The sequence below is a fragment of the Alligator sinensis genome, unplaced genomic scaffold, assembly GCF_000455745.1.
Source record: "Alligator sinensis unplaced genomic scaffold, ASM45574v1 scaffold672_1, whole genome shotgun sequence".
Taxonomy (NCBI): domain Eukaryota; kingdom Metazoa; phylum Chordata; order Crocodylia; family Alligatoridae; genus Alligator; species Alligator sinensis.
Window position 1 is genome coordinate 663942 of NW_005842830.1, and position 11278 is coordinate 675219.

Here is an 11278-nt window from a genome sequence, read left to right on the forward strand (position 1 = left end):
ACCCCAGGTAAGGCTGCTGGGGCCAGCACAGTTGCTGGCCCCAGCCTCCCCTACCCCACCTGGGGTAACCTGCCGCTCTCCAGAGGGCACGTAGCACAGGCACTCCCTGGGGACAAGTAGCCATGGCACAAGGTGTGCTACTGCTACTTGTCCCCGGAGAAACAAACGTCCATGCTCATGTGGACATGGCTGTAGTGCACATCCAGGGTAACTCTGCTTACCGGTTTTTTGACTAGGTTTTGCTGGGAATCAAGATTTCTGGTTTGTGGGTGGAAAAAAGAGGATTTATGACTTGCTTTTGTTGCACAGGAAGATGAAAACGAGATGCTGTATTTTCTCACCTATAACATGCCCTGGAATGTAATATGCATTTTGTTTTTGAAAGGCAGAATGAAGGAAGAAAACCCGTTTCCTTGTAGCAAGTAACAGTAGCAGCAGCCAGGGAACCGAGCCTGCTCGTTGTTCTTCTCCCAGCGGATGGCTGCAGAGTTTAATTTTGGTGTCACTTAGTAAGCAGCAGACCCTGCCCTCATCGTAAATGCCCACATATAATGCACTTTCCAAATTCCATTATCTGGCTTTTGGGGAAAAGGTGAGTGCTGTAGGTGAGACATATGGTATTTGGAAGGCTTTTATGGAGTAAAAAAAAAAAAAGCATGATATAGAAACACCCTGGATGTTTGGATATGCATCTAGCTGGGGTCATCTAGACCCAGCGCTCTTTCCTGCCTATGCAGGGGATCGGACTCGATGATCTATTGAGGTCCCTTCCGACCCTAGCATCTATGAATCTATGAAAGAACTATGAGGGTGGTCAAGCATTGAAACAGACTACCTGGAGAAGTTGTGTAATCTGCATCCCGAAAAATTTTGCAGACCAGGTTAGACAATACTTGACTGAGATGGTTTAGTCAGGGTTTTTAAGGAATCTAGATCCAACTGGGGCTGATCCAGTCATCCCCAAAGTCCTCAGGAAAAAGGCCTGCCTACAAGGGCCTTTATAAGCTCAGGCTAGACAATAGAACTGTCTGAGCAATAGACCACTTGACTGCATCTGCTGACCTGCCTGTAACCCTGCCAACCTGGTTGCCTCCTTGTTCCTACCTAGATTCCACCTGATCCGTGCCTAGTCTAACCCTTGTCTCTGTCCTTAGTCTAGCCTAAACCTGTGCCTTGCCCTGGCCTAATTCCTAAATGCACCTTAGCTTGAATCTATACCTCACTTATACCTGAATCTGAGGTCCCTTCCAGCCCTAAACTTCTGTGAATCTGTGTGAATCTGTGAATCCTGAATCCTTGCTCAACACCTGCCTCTGTTTCCCATCCCCCACACTCTTCCCCTCTTACTAATTTTTGATTACTACTAGAAAACTGATATGCAGAATTGTTCTGGAAATAAAACCTGAAACTTGTGTCCATAGAGAAGAAATTGCAGTTATCGTCTATACTGTTAATACAATTAATATTAATTCTTTTAGTTAGTATTGCTTTGGCTATTCTATGGAGACTTGCCTCATGAGATGTTTCCTGTTGCAAGCAATTACATTGCTTCACTGAATTAGGGTAAAAAATATTGAAGAATAATGTCTCATTTGGTGAGCTCAGTTTAATCTGTAAAGGAATGAAGTGTTTATTACAAATTTATTGGGATGGAACTTTGCTGTAAGCTTCCTCCCAGCAGGATCCTGCTAATGCTGCTGAGAAAGCAATACAATTATGAATCATCTCAGTCTCCTCCTTTACTCTCGGGGTGTTATCATTGATGATAATGGAAGTGTTGTCACACACAAGACATTTTACCCAGTGTGCTACAGTGAACCTCACTGTATAATGACTAATGAAGAAGTAAACTGCCAAATAAACTCAGTGCCCATTAATTTATGTAATTATCTCCTAATTTTTGTTAGGGAAATGTCTATGAAACTGGTACAATTGTTGTTTGAAAAGCAGGGTTGTGTGTCAAACATCAGGCCTGATATTCATGGGCATTTTTACATGTTTATGGGTTGTGGTACCGGGTGCTTTAATTAGTGAGCCGTGCTAATTAAAAGCTCCTGTGTGGCACATGTATCAGTGTCTCCATGCATCCCTGCACTGAAAAAATGATCGTGGGGCACTTTGAACTAAATCTCATCAAATGTGTTTTATTTCAAAGCAGCCCACTGCCATTTTGTCAGCACAGAGACTCACAGCAACGCTGAAACATGTGACACGGAAGCCTGCTGGAGCGTGTCAATTTCCGTGATCCAGCAAACTCGATTTATCAAGTCTGCTCTGATGCACTGGATTTCTAGCATGTCGGAGCAGGCTCTGCACACATGTATAGGAACCCCATGTCACTATATTGTAATCAAGTAATATTCTGCATTAGTTGGTCATTCATGAAAAAATCCACGTGTCTTTTGATACTTAAAAAAATTACATGTTTATGTATCAAAATTATCAATTAGGGGTTTTTTGCAAGGAGGGGTTTGTTTTGGTGTCTTGCATGAAATGTTGCTTTCTCTTGGTTTAGCTATTTTGCAGTATTCTAATTCCTAGCTGTTTGCTATCTTTACTCTAATTGTGGCTTTCTTTCAGTTGAGTTTTGTAAAGAGCTTTGGAATGAATTGCATATAAATCCAAAATACTTTAGTCTTACTCTATCCATTTTCTTTTATCAGAGGGTAAACCTTGATACCATGAATTCTGACAGCATTTGCTTTGGTAAGGGAAAAAAACTTTGCCTGGTATGAAAATCTTGGCATATTTAATCTAACCCTTTGGAAGTAGAGTGGAAATGTATTTCAGCACTGGAATAAGCATGTTATACTATAATTTTTCTGTGTTTGTGACAAAGATGTTTAATGCAGTTTTAGGGGGAAAAGTATGTGTGTGTCTCTGGGTGTGTTTGTATATTAAATATATTAAGCCTGCATAAAAAAGAATAATGGGACACACTCTGTTAAGTAACCTCATATTCTTACTTTTGTACCTCTTGTCTTCCATTTTATTGACTTCCATACTTCTTAAGAGATCAGCTTAAGCCAAATCTTCTTAACTGACATTCTAGTTTCCTTCATTCCTTTCAGATAGTTGGGAGATAATGCTATCTTTGCTGAAAAGGACATAAAGGGTTTCTCTTCAGCTCGACATAAAGGGTTACGTCATTAGCATGTCACTGGCTTCATCACCTCTGGAAGTGGTTCTCAACTGGGGTAACATGAGAAACTTTCAGCAAGTGGAGTAGTACTATGAGTTTCCACAAAGCCAGATTGGGAAGTGGCTTTCCCAACTCTCACCACAGTCCCTCCAGGTCTGAGCAACACGGCATCTCACGTAAACAAAGATGTGTGAGGTACACAGTGAGGTTCCATCTGGCCATAGCCCATCGTGCGAACACCTTGTTTGAGAACCACTACCATAAGGACAAGAGAATTCACTAATATGCCAGCAGAGCACATGGTATTTTTATGCCTGTGTAAAATAAAACCAAGCCAAACCAAACCCCCCACCAAAATGGTATTTATTTGACCAGCCATGTTCCCACTCAGACACAGTATGCCTTTGTAAAAAGCTCACAATCTCTTACTTTCTGTAAATTCAAGAGATAAAAATATGTTACATAAGTGAGGACAAATCAGGTCAATTTGAATTAATTTAATATTCCACTCTCAGCAATCTCATTCATATCCATTGGGAGTTTCTCAAAAAGAGAAAAAAAAGCAAAATTACACTTTATTTTGCTGTCTAGATGTCACTCCTATTCTGTTGATGTGGTGTGAATCAGGATAATTCCACTGCAACTAATTAAGAATTTATTTTGTAAGTGACAAAAGAATCAAACCTGTCTTCAGGGGAGATGATAGGCTTTTGTTTTCTTTAAACATGAGCATGGATGGGAGCCAATACTTGCAGTGTCTGCTCTCTTCTTCTGTTGTGAGAAAAGGAAAATGTTAAAGACTAAGTACAGACAGTTAAAAAGCCTGAGGTTGAATTGATTCAATCTTTGCAGGTTAGTCTGAGCTGCATAGACTGAACCAAGAAGCAAATAAACAGACATAAACTTTTGATTCCAAAAATGTAGCCACATGCCTGCAGTGGCCCAGGCCAGAAGCTTGGTGGGGGAGGGTGGGGGGCTAGAGAATCCCTCCCTGCTTGGCTGAAACAGACAGCTTGGGCCAAAGCTAATCCACCCACCCTACAAGGTGGGGTTTTCAGGGAAGGTGCAAAGCATCCTGGGATGTTTGGGGACTGTAAATTAACTTAAATCTGGAGGGAGTCTGGGACAGAAGTTCAGTACACTGATTGAACCTAAATCAGTTAAGTCTGATTACTACATCCATCCAGGTATATCTTAAATTGGTTTTGGCCATTTTGAAAGCGGTCTATGTACACTGAACTTCTGTTTTGTTACACATCTGAACCAGTTTCCCATCACTTATACTGGTTGATGTGTAATTTCTGTCTCTAGCCAAAGAGTCCAGTAAACTCCTTATTGAATAAGGAATTACTTGGTAAGCTAAGGCAGTATGCCAGTGGTTCTCAGTGGTTGGGGTGTCACCAACTTCAGAAAAGTTATGGAGGTGTGCACTGACTTAAAAAAATTAAGAACCACTGACTTATGGAATAATATTGAAGTCCTTATTGGTTATGAATAAGTATGAAGTGTTTGAGAATTACAGAATTCCAAGTGAGAAACCTTTTGGAAAGCAAAAGTTGCTTTCTGATGGGTCTTTTACAATTGATCAATTTCTTTCTTTTAAAAGTACAAACCAATTTGTTTGTACTTTTGTTGTTTTTATCATGGAAAGATTTTTGATTCCAAAGGGTCCTATTCAACTGACATTTTGCTCCAGCAGGACCAAATGCAAATGTGCTTAAAAGGAACATATGCTAAAGTTTACACGTTTCTAATTTCCTTTTTAAATAATTTATACAAATACATAGAATAAGTCGCCATCTGAAGATATGTATGAAGATAATGACCCTAGTATGCCGAGCCATCCATATACTCTGGTAATAATAAAAAAAAAGTTTGTCTCAACACACATATGCTTCAACAAAAAGCTTCCTTTGTTGAAACATAAGTAACAGATACAATGAATTAGTAAAAACAAAGAAAAACCTTTCAGATATTTTTAACTATTTGTCATAACTGAGGGTCTAATTCTGCAAACATGCACCTGAATAATTTTATTTACACAAGTGTTCTTTTGAGTCCATGCAACTACTTATGTAAACTTGGATATTTAGTTATTTAAATTATTTATATCTCAGTGAATCTAAATTGATAGTCTTGTGAATTTCTTTTCTTCATTAATATAGGCTTCTGAATATAATATATAGGCTTCTGAAGGTTTTTAAACTTTGAAGCTCTAGATACTGGACACAGGTAAAGGTGGGAATTTTGCCTGGGGTCTGCTGGTATTTGCACATATAAGTGAAAAAATGTCAGCGCCTGGCTTTAGAGGGTCTTGCTTTCCTATTCATGATCAAACTGGTCACTAGATCTGAAATCAGGAAAGAAATTTTAATTAAGGTCAGATTGGTAAGGATTGTGGGGTGTTTTGCTTTTCTGTAGTGTGAGGTACAGAAAAGATCATATCAAGACATATGTTAACCAGTTTCCTTCTTTGCCATTTCAGTGTTGGTAGTGCTCTTTTCTCCACTTTACCTGTTGCACATTGTAGAATGTTTTTGACTTCATAATGTACTTTGTGGCTGTTGTGTATGAGGGATTAGAGTAAACACTTATTAGGACTCTTTGGATACATAGTTGACTTCGAGTGCAGGAAAACGGACTTGATAGGCCAAGCCACCTCTTAGGCCTTTGTTCCTATGTTTTTGGTGTCCATGGATAGATACAGGGTATAAAAGTGTGCAAATGAAAAGAGGTTTGTACATTATGGGTTTTTATTGGTTTTATGAGTGAATGGAATCAGATGAGGTTTAACAGGGAGAAGTGCAGGGTTCTTCACCTTGGTAGGAAGAACCTTCACCATAACTACATAACTACACGATGGGTAGTGGTCCACTGGCTGGCACAGCATCTGAACTGGACCTGGGGGTTGCAATGAACCAGAAGATGAGCCACAACAGTGTGATGTCACCAGCAGGGCAAGTAGAACCCTGGCATGCATCAGCCGATGTGTTGCCAGTAGATCCAAGGAGGTGCTTCTCCCTCTCTGTTCGGAGTTGGTGAGGCCACAGCTGGAGTACTGTGTCCAGTTCTGGGCACCACACTTCAGGAAGGTTGTAGATAAGCTTGAGAGGGTACAAAGTAGGGCCACGCACATGATTAGGGGCCTGGAGAATAAGCCCTATGAGGAGAGACTCTGGGAACTGGGCCTGTTCAGTCTGAATAAGAGAAGACTGAGAGATGACTTGATAGCTGCCTACAAGTATGTTAGTGGTGAGCATCAAGATCTAAGGGAACAACTCTTCAGGAAGGCACCTCAAGGGAGGATGAGGACCAATGGGCACAAGCTAACAGAGGGAAAATTTAGGCTGGACATAAGAAAAAACTTTTTCTCCATAAGGGTTGCCAGAATCTGGAATGCACTCCCAGCAGAGGTGGTGCAGTCACCATCCTTGGACGTGTTAAAGATGAGGCCAGATAAGCACCTTGTTCAGCTTGTTTGAGCCCAGTAACTTCCTGCCCATGGCAGGGGACTGGACTTCATGATCTTACAGGTCCCTTCCAGTCCTTCAATTCTATGATTACTCACAAGGAAATTAGAAATTATCATAATTTATGACAGGTCAGTGGGACTATGCAAATACATGAAGTTACTTTTTTGAGCATTAAAAGACTCAGAAATAGTTTGCACTAATTACCTTGGTTCTATATTTTGGATCCTAAATAATATTTTGAACTGTATGTGCTTAAAAGAAAAAAACAAAAATAAAAAAAAGCCTCCTTTTCAGTTTATCTTCATGACCTTACCACACAGAAAGGGGAATGAGATGCATTTGTAATGCCTAATGAGGGATGATAAATTGTGACAAAGCATATGGTAAAGCATGATGATGTTAAAGACTCTGTCGGTTTAATACCCAGTTATATAGCACTGTCTAATTTAATCAGTTAAAAAATACAAATAGCATCTGTCATTGATGTCAAAAGGTGTGTTTACTTCTGTGGAATCTTGCTGCATAAGAACCATCAAAAACTGAATCGAACACGTGCTATAGTATCAAGCACATATAACAGAAACTAAGTGGTCAATGGGCATATACTGGTTGCAAGTCAGGTACCTAATACAATATGTTATATTTTGTATATGTTATATTATTGTATGGATATTGGTAAGTTGCCTTAGGCAGATTTGTAGCACACTCATGTTACAAAATTTAATTGCATTTTTTTGCATACATATAGAACTTAGAAGATCTGCTTAAAGATTATTCATAAATACTTGTTGTGTTGGAATGGATTTAGCTTCAGTAGTCATTTATAAATCCTGTTTTCAAGTGCCACGGAGAAAGGTGACTTAAAGTTAGAAAATTATTAAAAATCAGTCTTATAATGGAACACTATAACGAGGGCACAGGTATCCATAAAACAGGTTAATTTCTGTGTAATGGTTTTTCTCTTATTATTAGTTCTGGTACTTTTTTCTGCCCCTTTTTCCCGTCCTTATTTATTGTGTCTATTGATAATGTACCCAGCTTTTGTACTGTACATATTTTAAAAGTAACAGATTTTACATTAAAGTATTATTTCCTTCGATATACTATTGTGCTGGTTCTTGTATATGTAAGCTTTCACATTTTTAAAAATGAAGCTTCTTTTCTGTGATATATTAAATAGTACAATAAATTAATCTCCCTGGGACTTTAATCACAATTCAGTAAGATGATACTTCAGGAGACGTAAAGATATTCTCACCCTCAACATCTTGAGCACACAACACATGTTTTTTAAGTTTATAGAGAAATAGTTCCATTGCTGCTTTTCTTTTCCTTGTCATGAATTAACACATGCACCTCTACTTTTGTTTAGGTTGAGAACATTATTTGTAGCTGGTGAGCACTGTGATGTGGAGACTTTAGAATGGTCAAAAAAAGTCTTCAAGGTTCCAGTCTTGGATCACTGGTGGCAAACGGGTGAGTATTTTGTATTACTGCTTAAACAAGTCTTTTTTCCAGTGAACTTTATGGAGGTGAAGCCTGAATCTGAAAAGCAGTTATTACTAATGGATCCTTCTTCCATTCACATGAATTGACATTTAAATAAGTAGCTCCCATGCAAACATAAAGATATTTTTATAGGGTAGGCAAAAAAGTTACACACAAACTGCATAAGTGATCGGAAACCAGTTCAAATCTGTAACACAACAGAAGTTCAGTGCACTTTAACTGCTTTCAAAATGGTCAAAACCACTAGAAGATAAACCGGGATGGATGTAGTATCAAACTTAACTGATTTAGGTTACATCAGTTTGCTGAACTTCTGTCTCAGATCCCCTCCAGATTCAAGATAATTCACAGTCCCCAAGCATCCCAGGATGCTTTGCACCTTCCCTGAACCCCCCCTGCTCCTCCACCCCTTCCCCCCCTTGCAGGGCAAGTGGGCTAGCTTTGGCCTAAGCTGTCTGCTGCAGCCAATCAGGGAGGCATTCTCTAGCACCCCCTGGTTTCTGGCCTGGGCCACTGCAGGCATGTGGCTGCATTTTTGGAATCAAAAGTGAATGTCTGTTCACTTGCTTCTTGGTTCAGTCTACATAGCTTAGACTAACCTGTAAAGGCTGAATCGAGTTAACCTCTGCGTTTTTGACGGTCTGTACTTAGCCATATTGAATGGGGCTGAAGCAGTGACTTATCTACATATAGATGATGATTTCCACATATTTTCACACAAATGCCAACAATTCAGCTTGTTTTCTGACATTCATATTTAAAAAGGTTAACATCATTATCATCATGTTACAGTTTCTATGGGTAATTATTTTCTGTATGTTTGAACATATTTTCACACACAGAATTTGATACTTTAGAATTTTTTTAAGGTTTGCATTACATGCTCTGCAGTCTTTTAAAAAAAAGTATAAGATATAGTGCATGGTATACTCCTCACTCTGATCTTACTCTACATGGACCCAACCAAATTCTCATTTAAAACCATTCCCATAGAATGACTCTCATTTATTTCAGAAGAACTAGATTAGACCATAAGATTGCAATGGAAAAGAATCAAAGCACCAAAGCTTGTGCAACATTGTTTCACAAATTTTACTTGTCTCTGTCTCTAGGCTTTGCTGAACAGTTTGTTTTCCTTACTGTGAATGGCATCTTCTTATAATATCACCATTGGCAAGACTTCATCTGTTTTGTATGTTAAAAAGATTGAAGAGATGAATAAGCACATTAAAAAAGCCTTATACTTGATTGTTCCAATATTGTACGTTGTCTGTCTGTCACTGTTGGATTAGAGTTTCATAGGTGTCAGTGGGAGAAACCTGTTTGCCATTTCCAAAATGGGGAATGGATTGGGCATGAGACAAAAAGCATAGTTTAAAAACAACAGTTTCATAGCATAGGTATTCTTCCTTAGTTCTGATTTAACATATGTATAATAAAATAAGTCTTAATGGACTTGAGGCTTATTTATTAAGAGTTTAGTACTGGTGTGGAATTGGCATTAGAATGACAGCAGTTACCTGTAAGATGATAAAAATCAGTGTTATAATATTCATATTGCCCCTCCCCCCTCCCACTCTTTGCAACCTTGATAATATTGGGGGAGAAATTTATAAAATAAAATTAAGACTAATTGTCACTTTTGATGGGTTTCAGTGTAACAACTGGTACAGTTGTATGCAACTAGTACATCAGGCTTAAGGAAAAAGCTCACTAAGGTCTGAGGACAAACCTATGAGGTCCCTAGTAGGAGACTGAGCTTCATGAGAATGTTTTGTTGTGATTTTCTAAAGTTTAGAGAAATTTGATTACAATCCTGTGCATCTCTGTCACTTCGAAGAACATTTTAATAAGTGGATTGGCATAGCTGTGAAAACCTATTGATTCCTGTAGTAATAAGACTTCATTACATTACATTTGTTATTATTTTATATCCTCCAGAGATCCCTTCAAGTTTGTTAGACAGTCTGAGATTTGGAGCAGGACAGCACATCTTAGGAAATGCTGTTTGACTGCTGTAAATAAAAAGGTACTAGAAAGGTCTTATACCCCTGTGTTTCAAAATACATTTGTAAGAGTAGCAAAGAGGTATACAGTTCATAGTAATGATGAACTACTGACAGTCTAGCCTTTTGGGTTACAGTTCAGTTTTTTGGGCCTGCATCTTCTAACAGCAATCTAAGTTGCTGTTAGAATTCTGAGTCCACATCTTTTGTGTTCATAGTGGGTTGTGGATACTCAGCATGCCACATTATCTGAACTTAAGAAAGCTGTTTCAGTTCATTATTAATGACAAAGCAGTATAAAACACAGTCTTGTTTTTCTACCAGTTTTCATACATATATCTGTAAAGCATGTTACAAATTAAATAACATTAAAGATTATTTTGTGGTCCTTCTATCTGAAGGTGGGAAGAAAAGATACCTTTTTGGTTAGGTTTAAAAATAGACAAAGAGTTGACTAGGCAGAGAGACTAGGACAACTAGTCCCAATGGTAGGAGCTGCAGAAGTTGCTCACAGACCAGCAATGACGCAATATGTGGAAGGACTTAAGTTACAAGAAGAAACTCTTATTCTGTTGAAAGACAGACTTCCTTCTGTGTGTTCACATGGTGGTTTTTAATCTAGTTCTCTTTGACTTGTCATGGTAAATACAGCCCCCTCTCCCTCCATCATTATACTTTTTTAATCAAATACTTGTAGTTCCCACCCTTTAAACCAGTTTTGAGGCTCATTAGGAAATTTGTCTAAATCCATCAAGGATACTTTTGGCTCAGTTTTTTCTTTTTAATGAAAGATAACAGCCCATTAATGAAAGATTCTGGTTAGCTGTTGCTTGTTGCTCCCCATATGTATCCTAGGGGTGAATCAAAGTATCTTAGGGTTGGAAGATATCTAGTAGGGCTGTGTGAAGCTTTGGTCACTGATTCGATTCGGCTTGATTTGGTGGCTGAATCTCCAAATCTGAATCAAATCAGGAGACTCTTTAATATCTCTGAATCGAGTCTTAACACTTAGAATCGATTTGGAGAGATTTGACAATTTGGCCATAGACACAGCTTTATATGTTTTTTCTACATACTTCAAGGTACCAGGGGGCTCATGAACGCTGAGATGATGGGGCGGATGGAGCGTCCCACGGGAGTGCGGGGGG

General features: G+C 38.8%; 1 protein-coding gene across 4 annotated transcripts in view; it reads left to right on the forward strand.

The window, feature by feature from the left end:
* ACSS3 (acyl-CoA synthetase short chain family member 3) overlaps nt 1–9371 on the forward strand; it is a 103299-nt gene extending 93928 nt beyond the window's left edge. For all 4 annotated transcript variants that reach the window (XM_025191549.1, XM_025191550.1, XM_025191551.1 and 1 more), the window contains 2 exons: nt 7988–8091; nt 9237–9371. In XM_025191549.1, the coding sequence (XP_025047334.1) occupies nt 7988–8091; nt 9237–9286 (154 nt within the window). In that variant the 3' untranslated portion in view covers nt 9287–9371. The remainder of the gene's footprint in view (nt 1–7987; nt 8092–9236) is intronic.
* Nucleotides 9372–11278: the final 1907 nt, after the last annotated feature.